Source organism: Mustelus asterias, chromosome 23, assembly GCF_964213995.1.
Source record: "Mustelus asterias chromosome 23, sMusAst1.hap1.1, whole genome shotgun sequence".
Classification (NCBI taxonomy): domain Eukaryota; kingdom Metazoa; phylum Chordata; class Chondrichthyes; order Carcharhiniformes; family Triakidae; genus Mustelus; species Mustelus asterias.
The window spans coordinates 15,992,373-16,011,481 of NC_135823.1; the positions used below are offsets into that span (position 1 = coordinate 15,992,373).

Consider the following 19,109-nt stretch of genomic DNA (forward strand, 5'->3'; position numbering starts at 1 on the left):
TCATGCCATCCCTATCCAGTTCCATTTATTGCTCTCAGATCATTCTCATCCCATTTCCTATCCAGTCCTTCTCCCTACCCTCTTTCCCCACTCCAAGACATGCCATCCTCATCCCACACTTTCTGGGACATCCCAGCCTCTTTCCATGCCAATAAGAAACAAGTCAGAATTAATTAATTAACTAACTAACTGACAGTAAGGGAACAGCTTGTGATTGAATTTGATCTTGGGTTTCTCAGAGAGGAGAGCAAAGTTAGCAATTTAGACAAAAGGCAAACATGAGAGGAGAAATAAATTGACTGCAGTAGGAATTTAAGACCACAAGTAAGCAATCTGTTCTGCTATTCAATGAGATCATCGCTGATCTTTGATTCAACTCCAAATATCCACCTTTATCCCCACATCCCTTAATACTTTTGGATAACAAAAATCCATCAATCCCGGGTTTAAAATTAACAATTGATCAGCAACAATTGCCATTTGAGGAGGAGTTTCAAGCTTTCGAACATCCTTTGTCAACAGAAATATGTACTAATTTCACTCCTGAAAGGTCTAGCTGTAATTTTTGGCCTAGTCCTAGACTCCCTGACCAGCAGAAATAGTTTCTATTTCCCCTATCTGTTTCCTTATACAATCTTGAAAACTTCAATCAAATCACCCCTTAACCTTCTAAATTTGAGGGAATATAATCCCAATTTGTGTAATTGCTTCTTGCAATTTAACCCTCTCCACTCTGCGCATGGCCAATTTGTCCTTCTCAAAATGTGATGCCCAGAACTACTCACAATACTCAGGGTCTAACTAGGCTTTGTATAACGGATTATAGTTGGACCATTTTCAGTATCTTGGCAGCCTTCTGTCAATGAAAGCAAATAAAGACGACGAACTTCATCATCCATCATCTCCGATGCGACAGCTCAGCCTTTGGTCAACTGATATTTGAGTAGGATCACAAATCCAAGACTAAAGTCATGGTTTACGAGGCAGCAGTGATCTCTACCCTCCCATATGCTTTGGAGACTTAGACAACTTACAGCAGGCACCTCAAAGTACTGAGGAAGTATCATCAGCAAGTTCCTCCAAATCTGGTGACAGGAAAAGTAGTCCAACAGCAGGGTTCTCTCCCAAGCCAGCATGCCCAGTATCTAAACATAACCGCTGGGTAGGACACATTGTTCATATGCCTGAAACAACTGTCCCAATGCAACTCGGTCGCAGCAGGAAACTCCTAGGAGGACAGCAGAAACACTTTGGGGATGCCCTCTTTGGAATACAAAGGGGAGGAAGTTATGCTTCAGTCATACAGAGCCTGGTTAGGCTTTATCTGAAGTACTGTACATTTCTGGACACATACCTTAGGAAGGGTAGAGTGACCCTGAAGGGGATTCACCAGAATTCTACTGACGCTTTAACAGTTAAATTTTGAAAAGTTATTTAAATTTACTTGTATTCCCTCAAGGTAAGACAGTTAATGGGTGATTCAACTAAGGGATTTAAAACAAGCTAAAGATTTAATAGACAAAGAAAATATTTCCTCTGCTGAAGTGCAATCTTAAAATCAGAGCAGGGCCAGTTAGGAGGCACATTTTGTTACACACAGTGGAAATCTAGCATGCTATCCCCAAAGACTGCAAATGCTGCAGTGGATTCACTGGTGCTTTCAATAAGGAAATGGATGAATTTTGAAGGTTTGTGGAACCAAAAGTAGAACAATGAAGTTGCAGTACAAATCGTCCATAATCTGACTGGATGATGGAAAATGTTTGAGGGACTGAATAGCTTGTTCCTGTATCGATGTTAAAATATTCAAAAAGATCAACTGTAGTAGGGTACACAAAACAATTAAGTTTATCGTAACTCTTCACAATGGTTTCCTTTTTAAACGGTCCCATGATATTGAGACTTCATTTAAGTTCTCATCAGGATCCAAGATGGAAGCCCACAAAGCTTTAAGTAAATGAAACTCAAAAACAGCAAGGGTTCTGAGACTGGACAAAATTGAAGCAAGTGTTTCACACAATTTGTTAGACCAAAGAAAGAAAGTAAATTCAAGCACAGTTGAGAAAGTCTGTTGAAATGTCACAATAAAATGTCACAATCTCATTTCAAAGTGCAGGCAATGGTGTGCTTATGTTCCTTATTCTTTTTCTGCCCATCCGAATTTTTTGGTAGCATAGAAATGGTTGATATTGGAACTGCTACCTCATTGATTGATAAATCCAAACTTAGAACATCAAGATCTGTTATTGCCAGCAAAATAGCATATGCAAATTAACAGGAACATACATATAAACTTTCCATACTGCCCCCAAATGGACTTTGAGGCATTGAAATCTACCATTATTCAATAACCTATGATAAAGACAAATTAAGGTTATGAAAATTACAGGTTAATGAATGATAAATATAAAAACACAAGCCCTCAGCAATTTATTTCACCATCAGTTCCTTTCAACAGGAACGAACCCAACTTTCTCAAATTTCCCTTGTATCTCAGAAAATATTTATTCTCCATACCCCAAAGCAAAAGTCAAACTGAGCAAATAAAGCCCAGTCCATCACTCAAACCAGCCTCCCATCCATTGACTCTGTCTACAATTCCGGCTGCCTCGGCAAAGCAGCCGGCATAATTGAGGACCCCATGCACCCCGGACACACACTCTTCCACCTTCTCCCATCGGGAAAAAGATGCAAAAGTCTGAGGTCACATACCAATCGACTCAAGAACAGCTTCTTCCCTGCTGCCATCAGACTTTTGAATGGACCTACCTCTCATTAAGTTGATTTGTCTCTACACCCTAGCTATGACTAGAACACTACATTCTGCACTTTCTCTTTTCCTTCTCTATGAACGGTATGCTTTGTCTGCACAGCATGCAAGAAACAATACTTTCACTGTATACTAATACATGTGACAATAATAAATCAAATCAAACATGGGAGCTAGATTCTAATTCAGATTATAGGTTTAGTTCAAAGTAATTGCTTACTCGACCTTGCAATACAATTGCAATGGAAAGAACTAAGAAAATTACAGCACAGGAACAGGCCCTTCAGCCCTCCAAGCCTGCACCCACCATGCTGCCCGACTTAACTAAAAGCCCCTACCCTTCCGGGGACCATATCCTTCTATTCCCATCCTATTCATGTATTTGTCAAGATGCTCCTTAAAAGTCACTACCATATCCACTTCCACTACCTCCCCCAGCAGCGAGTTCCAGGCACCCACCACCCTCTGTGTAAAGAAATCTGCCTCGTACATCTCCTTTAAACCTTGACCCTCGCACCTTAAACCTATGCCCCCTAGTAATTGACTCTTCCCACCCTGAGAAAAAGCTTCTGACTATCCACTCTGTCCATGCCTCTCATAATCTTGTAGACTTCTATCAGGTCGCTCCTCAACCTCCGTCGTTCCAATGAGAACAAACCAAGTTTTTCCAACCTCTCTTCATAGCTAATGCCCTCCATACCAGGCAGCATCCTGATAAATCTTTTTTGTACCCTTTCCAAAGCCTCCACATCTTTCTGGTAGTGTGGCGACCAGAATTGAACACTATATTCCAAGTGCAGCCTCACTAAGGTTCTATAAAGCTGCAACATGACTTGCCAATTTTTAAACTCAACACCCCAGCCAATGAAGGCAAGCATGCCGTATGCCTTCTTGACTACCTTCTCTATCTGTGTTGCCACTTTCAGTGACCTGTGTACCTGTACACCCAGATCCCTTTGCGTATCAATACTCCTAAGGGTTCTGCCATTTACTGTATATTTCCTATATGTATTAGACCTTCCAAAATGCATTGCATCACATTTGTCCGGATTAAACTCCATTTGCCATCTCTCCACCCAAGTCTCCAACCGATCTATATCCTGCTGTATCCTCTGATGGTCCTCATCACTATCCGCAAATCCACCAACCTTTGTGTCGTCCGCAAACTTACTAATCAAACCAGTTACATTTTCCTCCAAATCATTTATATATATTACAAACAGCAAAGGTCCCAGCACTGATCCCTGAGAACACCACTTGTCACAGCCCTCCATTTAGAAACGCACCCTTCCACTGCTACCCTCTGTCTTCTTTGACTGAACCAGTTTTATATCCACCTTGCCAGCTCACCTCTGATCCCATGCGACTTCACCTTCTGCACCAGTCTGCCATGAGAGACCTTGTCAAAGGCCTGACTGAAGTCCATGTAGACAACAGCCACTGCCCTACCCTCATCAATCATCTTCGTCACTTCCTCGAAAAACTCAATCAAGTTAGTGAGACACGACCTCCCCTTCACAAAACCATGTTGCCTCTCACTAATACATCCACTTATTTCCAAGTGGGAATAAATCCTGTCTTGAAGAATCCTCTCCAATAATTTCCCTACCACTGATGTAAGGCTCATGGGCCTGTAATTACCTGGAATATTCTTGCTTCCCTTCTTAAACAAAGAAACAACATTGGCTATTCTCCAATCCTCTGGGACCTCCCCTCGACAATCACCAGGCAAGACTGTTCTCTTCCTGTTGGGGAACACTTCAGCGGTCACGGGCATTCGGGTAAGCGTTCTCCAAGGCGGCCTTCGCGACACACGACAGCGCAGAGTCGCTGAGCAGAAACTGATAGCCAAGTTCCGCACACACGAGGACGGCCTCAACCGGGATATTGGGTTCATGTCACGCTATTTGTAACTCCCACAGTTGCGTGGACCTGCAGAGTTTCACTGGCTGTCTTGTCTGGAGACAATACACATCTTTTTACCCTGTCTTGATGCTCTCTCCACTCACATTGTTTCGTTTCTTAAAGACTTGATTAGTTGTAAGTATTTGCATTCCAACCATTATTCATGTAAATTGAGTCTGTGTCTTTATAAGCTCTGTTTGTGAACAGAATTCCCACTCACCTGAAGAAGGGGCTAAGAGCTCCGAAAGCTTGTGTGGCTTTTGCTACCAAATAAACCTGTTGGACTTTAACCTGGTGTTGTTAAACTTCTTACTGTGTTTACCCCAGTCCAACGCCGGCATCTCCACATCATGACCTCCCCTGTAGCCAGTGAGGATACAAAGATTTCTCTCAAGGCCCCAGCAATTTCCTCCCTTGCCTCTCTCAGTAAACTTCCAACTGAATTCATAAAAACAAGTACAGAATGAGATTAAATCTTAGACACATCAAATTAACTTCAATAGATTGTAAACAATTCCCTCAGCACGAGTTTTGCATAACTTAACGTTACTGGTGAATGTAAGCAACCAAAGAGTGTGAAGCACAGTGATCGGGGAACAGAATGCTCCATAATTGAGTGTTAAATTAGGAATTTTGTGTTAATGAGATCGCTCTGCTAAGTATTTCTCAAGCAGTAATTGAGGTTGACATTGAGAAGCTGATTTAAAACTTGAAACTGAAAAACAAGCTGTAAGCTAGTTTGGATACCTAGTTACCAAGGAACCGTCACAAACAGTTAACTATCAAACAATTGAAAATGGTTGCCATACTAAACGTTAATTTACTGTAGCAGAAAGCTGAATTTAGCAGTTGTAACTTGGGTGCGAGTCATCAACAAACACTGTCTACTTAAATAATAGTAAGAAGTCTCACAACACCAGGTTAAAGTCCATCAGGTTTATTTGGAATTATAAGCTTTCGGAGAGCTGCTCCTTCATCAGGTGAGTGGAAAGATAGGTTCACATTCACAGCATATATAGACAATCCCACCACAGCAGATGGTGGAATTTGAATTCAATAAAAAATATCTGGAATTAATAATCTACTGATGACCATGAAACCATTGTCGATTGTCGGAAAAACCCATCTGGTTCAATAATGTATTTTAGGGAAGGAAATCTACTTACCTAGTCTGGCCTTTATGTGACTCCAGAGCCACAGCAATGTGGTTGGCTCTCAACTGTCCTCCAAGGACAATCATGGATGGGCAATAAATGCTGGCCAGCCAGCGATGTCCATGTCCAACACATGAATAAAAGATTGAGCAAGTTTGGCTCAGAGATGTTGAGCTGGGGTTTCAGGTGCAGCAAGTTTCCCTTGTATCGCAGTCAATGTTTACTCTCAAAGGGACAAGTTGACAAATGGATAGTAGTTAAACTGAATGACGGTAGGAGATTGGGTAGAGATAAAAATAATGGTCTTGAGTGCGAAATGGGCATGCAAACAGACAGAGGGAATTCAGAATACTGAACATGAAAATTCACAGGATAGCAGATCAGAGATCATCAATCTTCGCATTTCCTGGGAACGTCCATTCACTCAGTCCCAGTATTGGAGACAATAATCGGACCCAGGTTCAATTGCAGTCACGGGCCACTATCTGTGTGGAGTTTGCACTTTCTCTCTGTGCCTGCGTGAGTTTCCTCCGGGTGCTCCGGTTTCCTCCCACACTCCAAAGATGCGCAGATTAGGTTGATTGGCCATGATAAATTGACCCTAATGCAAGGAGGATCAGCAGGGTAAATATGTGGGGCTATGGGTTAGGGCCTGGGTGGGATGTAGTTGGTACAGACTCAATGGGCTGAATGGCCTCCTTCTGAAATGTTGGGGTTCAATGATTCTAATAGTACTTATACCCCAGTTTGGACTAAATCTTGGCTCTAGGGTGATAACATCTCACCTCTTTGCAAAGTCACTCCCTCGCATACAGTCCCCTCTTCACTCCCTTGGACAAGCCCCCCCCCCCCTCCTTTCCCTCCCTCCCTATTTCCAATGTGGCCCGCCTCCCCTCCTTCCAACATGGCCCCCGTCCCTCCTGCCCTCGCTCCTTCCGACACGCTCCCCTCCCACCAACACGTCCCCTCATGCCTCCCCTCCCCTCATCACGCCCCCACCCCTCCCACCGACATGCCCCCATCACGCCCCCACCCTTCCCACTGACGCGCCCCCGTTGTGCCCCCACCCCTCGCACTGACGCGCCCCCACCCTTCACCGATGCGCCCCCACCCTCCCACGATGTGCCCCCTCACCCCTCCCACCAACGCACCCCCTCACCACCCACCGATGCGCCCCCTTCACCCCTCCCACCGACGCGACCCCCTCACCCCTCCCCACCCACCGATGCGCCCCCTCACCCCTCCCCTCCCACCGACGCGACTTCCTCACCCCTCCCCACCCACCGATGCGCCCCCTCACCCCTCCCACCGACGCGACCCCCACCCATCGACATGCCCCCCCATCTCTCCCTTCCAACCGCGACGCCCCCAGTTCCATTCCCTCCCTCCGACGTGCCCCCCCATTCCCTCCCTCTGACTTTGCCACCCCCCCCATTCCCTCCCATCATCCCTCCGACGTTGCACCCTCTCACTCCCTCAGACACAGCACCTCTTCACTCCCTCATATCCCCTTCTGCAAATTACTGCGCCTGCTGGGATCTAAAACAAAAGCAGGCAAGGCTGGAAAGTCTCAGCAGGTCTGACAGTATTTGAGGAGAGAGAAAAGAGCCAATGTTTCAAGCTGCTCTGACGAAGGGTCATCCAGACTCAAAACGTTGGCTCTATTCTGTCTCCACAGATGCTGTTAGACCTGCTGAGATTTTCCAGCATATTCAGCTTTTGTCCCCTTCTGCAGCTTGGTGTGAAGGTTTGTTCGATGATGCCCCTGTGAAACTCCTTAGGACATTTTATGGTGTCAAGAGTGCAATATAAGAACCAAGTATTTCTTGTACATTAGCTCCTGATCCACTATCACTTGACCTTAAGATTCTCATCTTCCTGTTTAAATCCCATTATAACCTTACCCACCAGTGTCCTTGAAAAGTTCTCCAAACCTACCAGCTTACAGTCCCAAACCCTCGGCTCCCTCTGTTTGCCCAGCCCAGTAGCATTTACTACATGGCCTAAGCTGCTTGTGACCCTCCAGATTTCACATCCTCCTGCTTGCTGCTCTCCTTCCATCTGGCCCATTGCCCTTTCCTTAACTCTCCCACCTCCTTCCTCCCTCTCACTGCACCACACGAACCATCATTCAGAGCAAGGATTCAGGAGAGGGAGGGTTGCAGAGCGGGAGGGAAGAGACAAGCAGCAGCATACAGTCAGGAAGTTGGAGGATGTGAACTTGTTCACTTTGGCAGGAAGAATCGAAAAGCAGTATATTATTTAAATGGAGAGAGAGGCTACAGAACTCGGTATTAGAGGGATTTGGATGCCCTTGTACATGAATTACAAAAAGTTAGTGTACCAGTACAGCAAATGATTTGGAAGGCAAATGGAATGTTGGCCTTTATGGTCAGGGGAATGGAATATAACTGCAGCTGTAGAAAGTCTTGATCAGACCACATCTGGAATACTATGCACAGTTTTGGTCTCGTTATTTGAAAAAAGATGAAGTTGTGTTAGAAGCAGTTCAGAGAAGGTTCATTCAACTCGTTCCTGGGATGAGGGGTTTACCTCATGAAGATTGGGCCTCTACCCATTGTGGTTTAGAGGAATGAGGGGTCATCTTATTTAAACATAAGATTCTGAGAGGATTTGATAAGGTAGATACCAGAAGGATGATTTCACTTGTGGGAGAGACTAGAACCAGGGGATACAGTTCAAGAATAAAAAGGTCTACCATTTAAGACAGAGGAGAAGAATCTTTTCCTCTCGAAGGATCATTAAATTCTCTTCCCTAGAAAGCAGTGTAGACTGGGTCATTGAATTTATTCAAGGCAGTATTAGACAGATTTTTGATTGACAAGGGAGTCAAGGGTTATTGGGGGGGGGGGGGGGGACACATAAGGCAAAGTGGAGTTGAGGCCCAAACTATATCAGCCATGATCTGACTGAATGACCGAATAGCTCATTCCAGCTCCCAAATCCTATATTCCTATGGGATGGTGAGTTGGGAAGAGGAACGGTGAGTGGAAGGGTCGGGATTGGGTTGCAACTTAGAATTTCCTTTTCGTTAAAAGCACTCCCCGGTTTATTGGAGACTGCTAACCTGATGTTATTATTAATATTTTATTAATATGCATGTTTTAAATGGCCAAAAATGAACACTTTTAACAAGTGTCCAATCCTCCACCTGCAAGCAACTGATTTAATATCACTGAAAATGGCTTTAAAAAGTATCAAACCATTAACTGTAATGGGTCAATTGGTGTACACTTCCCAGCTTCTTAGTAAACAACTTTAATTTGAAGAAACTTTAAAAATCAAGTGCTTGTCCAACTTAGAAAATGAGTGCAATCAGAAGAGCCTTCACGAACCATCAATAGAATTTCACACGTCTAACTCAGTTAACATAAATACAGTAAATCCATTCACAGGGGTTCCATTCCCACCAATTGTGAGATCGTGAATGGTGAACTTGCGCATGAGCAGATTTGATGCATTCGCACTCTCTCAGGTGAGAACAATGTGGGAAAGATAAGAATTCAACATTTTAAATTGCAAATGAGTGAAGTTTTGGGACCATAAACCATGATTACACCTACAACTACGTTCACAGAAGTAAACAAATTTGCAATGTGGGGGGGGGGTCACAAATGATAGGAGTTGAATGTATTGTAAAGATTATTACTTGTCGTCCAAAGTTTATAAAATTAATTCCTAGAACCAACAGAAGACAAAGGTGCAGTGTATAAGTAACACTCAGCATACATCAATCCTTGGTTAGATTACACTTGGTGCATTGTGTAGTTACTGATGCGTTTATGCTTTATATTTAATTGTATCCTACATACCAAGGTACCGATTTGATGAAATTAATCACAATGAAACTAAAATCACTTTTTATATTGTCCCTCACTATTTTTGCAGTGAATATCACTGGTCTAGTCCAAAGCTTTACAATTCTTACCTTAAATCCTCTGCCTTTCATGTCTCTTTTCATCATTAAGAAGATACCCCTTAAATCCCAGCTCTCTGACCAAGTTTCTAGTCGCCCTTTTTAATACTGATTTCCGCAACTATTTCTTTATCCAATTACATCTCTGGGGTATTTTTCTATGTCAAAGTGATATATAAATGTAAAGCATAGGATTGTGCCGACTCGATTTAATGTAAACTTTGAAAAATCGAATATCATTAACTCATATCCTACACACCTTGAAATAGCTTTTCATATTTAAAATGTTAGTACAGTATGATTGTAGATGTTTGATTGATATTTGAATATGAGAAAGTTATTAACTTACACTGCCATACCACTCTGAAATTCCTCTGTTGCCTGGCAGTAGATTGTTATAGCAACGCGTGCATCAGCATCAAAGGTGAACTCCACACTGTACAGCACTTTGGGCTTTGCATTCTCTTCATTCGGACTGTCAGCTTCATCCTTATACCTGCAAGAGAATAACCACATACACACACACCATTAGATATCAGCAACCTCGGCTCATTGCAATTAGATATGGGTTAAGTGACACAATTGAAGTGTCCTGTGCCGATGAAACCTTAAACAGGCACAATTAGGGGCCTCGGCAGCCGAAGACTCAGCCACTGGATGTTGGAGTGACTGTGACTGGGGGATGTTCAAATGGCCCCGGTTTCGAGGGGCTGAGAACCCCCGGGATGGAACGTGTGAACAGGACTTGACATACAACAACAACCAGCATTAATTTAGCAGAAACAGAATGGAATGTCTCAAAGACACTTAGAGTCATAGAGATTTTCAGCATGGAAACAGACCTTCGGCCCAACTTATCCATGCCGCCCTTTTTTTTTTCAAGCCCTAAACTAATCCCAATTGCCCACATTAGGCCCATATCCCTCCATGCCAACTTACCCATGTAACTATCTAAACGCTTTTTAAAGAACAAAATTGTACCCACCTCTACTACTACCTCTGGCAGCTTGTTCCAGACACTCACCACCCTGCGTGTGAAAAAATTGCCCCTCTGGACACTTTTGTATCTCTCCCCTCTCATCTTAAACCTATGCTCTCTAGTTTTAGACTCCCCTACCTTTGGGAAAAGATATTGACTCTCTAGCTGATCTGTGCCCTTCATTATTTTATAGACCTCGACAAGATCACCCCTCAGCCTTCTACGCTCCAGAGAAAAAAGTCCCAGTCTATCCAGCCTCTCCTTATAACTCAAATTATCAAGTCCCGGTAACATCCTAGTAAATCTCTTCTGCACTCTTTCTAGTTTAATAATATCCTTTCTATAATAGGGTGACCAGAACTGTACACAGTATTCCAAGTGTGGCCTTACCAATGTCTTGAACAACTTCAACAAGACATCCCAACTCCTGTATTCAATGTTCTGACCAATGAAACTAAGCATGCTGAATGCCTTCTTCATCACTGTCCACCTGTGACTCCACTTTCAAGGAGCTATGAACATGTACCCCTTGATCTCTTTGTTCTGTAATTCTCCCCAACGCTCTATCATTATCTGAGCAAGTCCTGCCCTGATTCAATCTACCAAAATGCATCACCTCGCATTTATCTAAATTAAACTCCATCTGCCATTCTTCAGCCCACTGGCCTAATTGATCAAGATCCCGTTGCAATCGGAGATAGCTTTCTTCACTGTCCACTATGCCACCAATCTTGGTATCATCTGCAAACTTACTAACCATGCCTCCTTAATTCTCATCCAAATCATTAATATAAATGACAAATAACAGTGGACCCAGCACTGATCCCCGAGGCACACCGCTGATCAAAGGCCTCCAGTTTGAAAAACAATTCTCTACAACCACTCTCAGAAGCCAATTTTGTATCCATTTAGATACCTCACCCTAGACCCCTCTGAGATTTAACCTTATGCAACAACCTACCATGTGGTACCTTGTCAAAGGCTTTGCTAAAGTCCAGTAGACAACATCAATTGCACTGCCCTCATCTACCTTCTTGGTTGCCCCTTCAAAAAACTCAATCAAATTTGTGAGACATGATTTTCCACTCACAAAGTCATGCTGACTGTCCCTAATCAGTCCTTGCGTCTCTAAATGCCTGTAGATCCTGTCTCTCAAAATACCTTCCAACAACTTACCCACCACAGATGTGAGGCTCACTGGTCTGTAGTTCCCAGTCTTTTCCCTGCAACCCTTTTTAAACAAAGGCACAACATTTGCCACTCTCCAATCTTCAGGCACCTCACCCGTGATTATCGATAAATCAAATATCTCAACTAGGGGACCCGCAATTTCCTCCCTAGCCTCCCACAATGTCCTGGGATATACTTCATCAGGTCCTGGGGATTTATCTACCTTGATGCGCTTTAAGACTTTATTTTTATAAAAATATAGAATATATTTTATAAAGTATATATATTTTTATACATCAAAACTATTAGCCTGGAGACAGTATTAAGCCTCATTTCACGATACCTGAAAAATTTCTTTAGCTTATTCACTTTTCTCCAATTGGATACAATGGCGAATACTCAAATCATTGGTTACTAATGATTTAAGTCTTGTGGGGTGCTGTAAGTATTGTTCTTGCCTTTAGGAGTGGCTTCAACTCCCATTCCAAAACTTAATGATCAAGGAAGCAACGTGGCCAGTTTATTATTAACCTGCAAATGCTTCTAACACACACCAATGACAGCCAGTAAGAGTGGGAGAGATTCCTGGTCAGCCATGTGACAGAAAGAAAGTTGGAGCCTTTATCATTGCTATCCATAGCACCAGACTACAACATGCGTGTGAAAGTGCATGTTTGCTACAACAACTTAAGACTCAGTGATCTGTAATACACCACTACCACAGATGGTTTCTGAGCTTGGCACAAGAAAACTATGCCTTCAGACTATGCCACCTTATTCTCACAGGAAAGGTTAAGGTTGTCCAACAGATTGATCTATTTTCACCTCTAAATTAGGTTTAGTCTCCATGACCATGCAATCATTTATTTCCTCTCATTGCAAGCTCGTGTAGAACAGCATATACACAGTTGAAATTAACTCAATGACATCAGCTAGAAACATGAGAGTGATTGGTTGGTGAGTATCTTTTCTCCGAGCTGAGAAATCAAACATTTCAAATCGGTGATGGTGACAAGAAGTGCAAGAATAAGAGTATAAGAACAGGGATTAATTTATTGACAAGTATGTTTATCTGGTATAGGAGAGATATAAATATTGTATTAAATTTATAGTTTTACTGTTCACAATGGGCAAGCGACAGAACCTACCCAACTGGCCTGTGCTTGCAAAACTGAAAAAACAGTATTCAACATTAGGTGTAATTCCGTAAGTTGACATTTGCAGAATAATCCTCAGTGTGTTAAGAATTATGCTGACAACCAATTGAAGATTCAGTCAGGCTCAGTGCGGTGCATTTGATGTACTGTAGGCTACATACATTAATACAGGAAGGACCCTGTTCTCAGCAGACAGAAAGAACATGTACACACATTGCATCTGTTTCAGTTAAACAAAACATATGACAGCCATTAGCTGGCTCATTCCTCAGGACAGTGCCTTGACCAATCAGGGTCAAGATGCCTGGTTTAAATTTCAAACAATAACCATCAGTCACCATGGTGCAGTCTCCGTGGCAACAGCCCTTCCATGTCTCTTTTTCAGCAATGATAGTTGTGATTCTTACAGGTCTTGATACAACTGCCTTACATAATTTGAATTTTCATTCAAAAGGAAACACTACAATAACAAACAATTATTTGGTTTTAATAATCAACCAATTTTGAAAGCACAATCAGAATTAGAACCATAGAAAATTACAGCTCAGAAACAGGCCTTTTGGCCCTTCTTGTCTGTGCCGAACCATTTTTTGCCTAGTCCCACTGACCTGCACTTGGACCATATCCCTCCACACCCCTCTCATCCATGAACCCGTCCAAGTTTTTCTTAAATGTTAAAAGCATTTACCACTTTATCCGGCAGCTCATTCCACACTCCCACCACTCTCTGCGTGAAGAAGCCCCCCCTAATATTCCCTTTAAACTTTTCTACTTTCACCCTTAACCCATGTCCTCTGGTTTTTTTTCTCCCCTAGCCTCAGCGGAAAAAGCCTGCTTGCATTCATTCTATCTATACCCATCAAAATCTTATACACCTCTATCAAATCTCCCCTCAATCTTCTACGCTCCAGGGAATAAAGTCCCAACCTATTCAATCTCTCTCTGTAACTCAGCTTCTCAAGTCCCGGCAACATCCTTGTGAACCTTCTCTGCACTCTTTCAACCTTATTTACATCCTTCCTGTAACTAGGTGACCAAAACTGTACACAATACTCCAAATTCGGCCTTATATAACCTTACCATAACACTCCAACTTTTATACTCGATACTCCGATTTATAAAGGCCAATGTACCAAAGGCACTTTTTACGACCCTATCCACCTGTGACGTCACTTTTAGGGAATTCTGTACCTGTATTCCCAGATCCCTCTGTTCAACTGCACTCTTCAGAGCCCTACCATTTACCCTGTACGTTCTACTTTGGTTTGTCCTTCCAAAGTGCAATATCTCACACTTGTCTGCGTTAAATTCCATTTGCCATTTTTCAGCCCATTTTTGTAGTTGGTCCAAATCCCTCTGCAAGCTTTGAAAACCTTCCTCACTGTCCACTACACCTCCAATCTTTGTATCATCAGCAAACTTGCTGATCCAATTGACCACATTATCATCCAGATCATTGATATAGATGACAAACAACAATGGACCCAACACCGATCCCTGCGGCACACCACTAGTCACAGGCCTCCACTCAGAGAAGCAATCCTCCACAACCACTCTCTGGCTTCTTCCATTGAGCCAGTGTCTAATCCGATTTACTACCTCCCCATGTATACCTAGCGACTGAACCTTCCTAACTAACTTCCCATGAGGGACCTTGTCAAAGGCCTTGCTGAAATCCAAGTAGACAACATCCACCGCCTTCCCTTCATCCACTTTCCTGGTAACCTCCTCGAAAAACTCTAATAGATTGGTCAAACATGACCTACCACGCACAAAGCCATGTTGACTCTCCCTAATTAGTCCCTGTCTATCCAAATATTTGTAGATCCTATCCCTTATCACACCTTCCAATAACTTGCCCACCACCAACATCAAACTTACTGGCCTATAATTTCCCGGATTTCTTTTGGAACCTTTTTTAAACAACAGAACAACATGAGCCACCCTCCAATCATCCTGCACCTCCCCCGTGAATACTGACATTTTAAATATGTCTGCCAGGGCCCCTGCAAGTTCAACACTAGCTTCCCTCAAGGTCCGTGGGAATACCTTGTCCGGTCCTGGGGATTTATCCACTCTGATTTGCCTCAAGACAGCGAGCACCTCCTCCCCTTTAATCTGTAAAGGTTCCATGACCTCCCTACCTGTTTGCCCTATTTCCATTTCCGTTTCCATGCCCGTTTCCTCAGTAAATACGGATGCAAAAAAACCATTTAGTATCTCCCCCATCTCTTTTGGTTCCATACACAGTCTACCACTCTGGTCTTCAAGAGGACCAATTTTATCCCTCACTATCCTTTTGCTCCTAACATACCTATAGAAGCTCTTTGGATTTTTCTTCACTCTGTCTGCCAAAGCAACCTCATGTCTTCTTTTAGCCCTCCTGATTTCCCTCTTAAGTAGCTTCTTGCACTTTTTATACTCCTCGAGCATCTGATCTGTTCCTTGCTGCCTGTACATTTCATACAACTCTCTCTTCCTCTTAACCAGTGTTACAATCTCCCTCGAGAACCAAGGTTCCTTATTCCTATTTACTTTGCCTTTAATCCTGACAGGAACATACAAACTCTGCACTCTCAAAATTTCTCCTTTGAAGGCCTCCCACTTTCCATTTACATCCTTACCAGAGAACAGCCTGTGCCAATCCACACTTCCCAGATCCCTTCTCATTTCATCAAATTTGGCTTTTTTCCAGTTCCGAACTTCATCCCGAGGACCAGATCTATCCTTATCCATGATCAGGTTGAAACTAATGGCATTATGATCACTGGATCCAAAGTGTTCCCTCACACTCACATCCATCACCTGCCCTAACTCATTTCCCAATAGGAGATCCAAAATCGCATCCTCTCGAGTTGGCACCTCTATATACTGATGTAGAAAATTCTCCTGAACACATTTTACAAACTCTACCCCGTCTAAACCTTTAACAGTATGCGAGTCCCAATCTATATGTGGAAAATTAAAATCCCCTACTATCACAACTTTGTGTTTCTTGCAGTTGTCAGCTATCCGCTGATTTGCTCCTCCAATTCTCGCTGACTATTGGGTGGTCTATAATACAACCCCATTAATGTGGTCATACCTTTCCTGTTTCTCAGCTCCACCCATAGGGCCTCTGTAGACAAGCTCCCTAATCTATCCTGCCTGAGTACCGCTCTAACATTTTCCCTGACCAACAATGCCACCCCCCCACCTTTTATCCCTCTGCCTCTATCCCGCCTGAAACATTAGAACCCTGGAACATTGAGCTGCCAGTCCTGCCCCTCCTGTAGCCAAGTTTCACTAATGGCTATAATGTCATATTTCCATGTGTCTATCCACGCCTTCAGCTCATCTGCCTTCCCCACGATACTCCTGGCATTGAAATAGACACACCTCAAAAGATTATTTCCACCACACTCTACCCTTCCATTTGTGATTTTGCTTGAACTAACCTGTCTTTTTACCCCTGCTCCACTATCTGCTCTGGCACTCTGGTTCCCATCCCCCTGCAAATCTAGTTTAAACACTCCCCAAATACTTGCAAATCTCCCTGCAAGTATATTGGTCCCCTTGTAGTTTAGGTGTAACCCGTCTCTCTTGTACAGGTCCCACCTTCCCCAGAAGAGGTCCCAATGATCCAAGAATTGGAAACCCTGCCCCCTGCACCAGTTCCTCAGCCACATGTTCATCTGCCCAAGCATCCTACTCCTGCCCTCACTGGCATGTGGCTCAGGTAGCAATCCTGAGATTACTACCCTCGAGGTCCTGCTTTTTAACTTCCTTCCAAGCTCTTTGTACTCACTCTTTAGGACCTCCTCACTCTTCCTTCCCACGTCATTTGTACCACGACATCTGGCTGATCACCTTCCCACTTTAGAACGCTGTGCACGCGATCAGAGACATCGCTGACCTTGGCACCTGGGACGCAACAAACCATGCGGGAGTCTCTGTCCCGACCACAGAACCTCCGGTCCGTACCTCTGACCATTGAGTCCCCTATCACTACTGCTCTCTTCTTCCTCCCACCCTTTTGCGCTGTAGAACCAGACTCAGTATCAGAGTTCCGGCTGTCGCAGCTTGTCCCAGGTAAAGCATCTCCCACAACAGTATCCAATTCAGTATACCTGTTGTGGAGGGGTATAGCCACAGGGGAACCCTGCTCTGCCTGTCCTTTCACACTGCCATTTCCTCTCCTTACAGTAACCCAATTTCCTGTGCTCTGCTGCTTAGGTGTAACTATCTCCCTAAAGCTACTGTCTATATACTTCTCATTCTCCCGAATTAGATGGAGGTCATCAAGCTCCTTCTCCAGTTCCCTAACACTCTTTGCTAGCAGTTGCAGCTGAATGCATCTTTTGCAGGTGCTGTCGTCAGGGATACCGGAGGTCTCCCTGATCTCCCACATCCTGCAAGAGGAGCATTCCAACATTGTGCCTGGCATTTTTTTTTACTCTGGGAGAAACACAGGAATAAACTTTCTGAAAAAGAAAAAAAAACCTACTCTCGCCTCTGCCTGTTCTCGCTGAAGCCCGTTTTGAGCCAAAGCCCTTCAGCTCTCACTCTGCCCCCTGCTCACTCTGCTGCCCGCTAACGATGCTGCCCGCCCGCTCAAAGGTGCGGCCTACTTTTAAACCCTCCAAAAACCTTTAAGTCAAAAGAAATGGCGAAAGAAACCAGAGCAATGATTTAAAAGAAAGCAGAGGTTTTTCCTTTTGCTTAGGGCGAGCAGCTCATGGAAAAATTTATCTCCCAGATGCTGTAACAATAGTTCAGCAGGAAGATAGAGAAAATATATATTTTAACTCTAGTTAAAATGAATTCGAAAACTGATATAATGGAATTTGAAGGATTATTAAAAGTTCTACGAGTGTAGACTCCTGAAATACTAATTTATGTGGGAGAAAGGACCTCTCCCAATCTAGCCATTTTCCTACTTTGTGGTTCATGATTTAAATGCAAGAACAACCTCCTGGACTCTTAATTCGTGCCCTACACCAGTCTTACGACTTCCTTCCCTGCCTTCAATATTCGTTGTTATAATATTGTTTCCAATGTTCTTATGAGTGCCTCATGTTTGTCTTTTATCTCTATTCCTGATTATTTGGGAGAGAAAATTTATTAATAAAAGTTACAGTTCCATTTTTTTCCCCCCAGTGTATTGTGATTCATCCATAAACAGCCAAAATATATTCAGGCTGCTTAATATGCCATGGTATGATAAATGAGCTCACAGTGGCAATTTTCCACACCTTCAGCTCCCAGTATACCCAGTTTCCCATAGAGCAAATAGATAGTCAGTTTTGTAAGGAAAACAACCTATTAAGCCAACTGTACTGTCCAGTTATACAGGCAGAAACCTACTTTAAAACTAGGATGTTGCAGTTAAAATAATTGTATATGGAGAACGTGTGGTGGGGAGGAATATATAATTTGAAAATAAATCAAAGATTATGACTTTATGGCAACTTGCTAAATAATCTGGAAGAAATGCAATTATTTGTTTTACAAAACAAAACAATCAACACAGAATAAAACTGGACATGAACAAATGAACGAATGAGGTATTGCAAAAATGTAGCACTAATTGTTTTTTACCTGACCAGGCGAAGAGAGTCTTTTCGAATATTAACCAAACTGCGTAAGGTTTTCACAGGTTCGTGAGCAGCTGGCGTCACGTATGGAAACTAAGATTTTAAAAAAAGTCACATCAATGTACAAACCCAGTAGTTTAACACCAAACATAAAAATCAAGACAATTTTTAAAAAAACAATTGTGTTTTTAGACCAGAAGGAAGCATAGAGTATTGTCCCCAAGGGGTCAGTATAAGGACCACTGACTGTTCTGTACGTCATATAGTTAATGACTTTGGGAATGCACTGCATAAACTGCAAAGTCTGCACTGGACATGAAACTTGGAAATGTAAAAATGATAAGAAAAGGAACATTTTACAGTGCTGGATATGATCCAATTAATGCAACTGCACCAAGACTTCATGCTTAAACCCTCATCCCTTTGTAATAAAGGCCACCATATAATTTGCTTTCTACACA

The 19,109-nt window shown here is 43.0% G+C and overlaps 1 protein-coding gene across 6 annotated transcripts in view; it reads right to left on the minus strand.

Annotated features, from left to right (window-relative positions):
- LOC144510533 (E3 ubiquitin-protein ligase MGRN1-like) overlaps positions 1-19,109 on the minus strand; it is a 155,395-nt gene that overhangs the window by 87,319 nt on the left and 48,967 nt on the right. For all 6 annotated transcript variants that reach the window (XR_013500643.1, XM_078240045.1, XM_078240046.1 and 3 more), the window contains exons 3-4: positions 18,653-18,741; positions 10,116-10,262 (exon numbers count right to left, since the gene is read on the minus strand). Coding sequence is in view for 5 of the 6 variants with exons in the window: in XM_078240045.1 (XP_078096171.1) it covers positions 10,116-10,262; positions 18,653-18,741 (236 nt within the window). In the remaining variant the exon portion in view is untranslated. The remainder of the gene's footprint in view (positions 1-10,115; positions 10,263-18,652; positions 18,742-19,109) is intronic.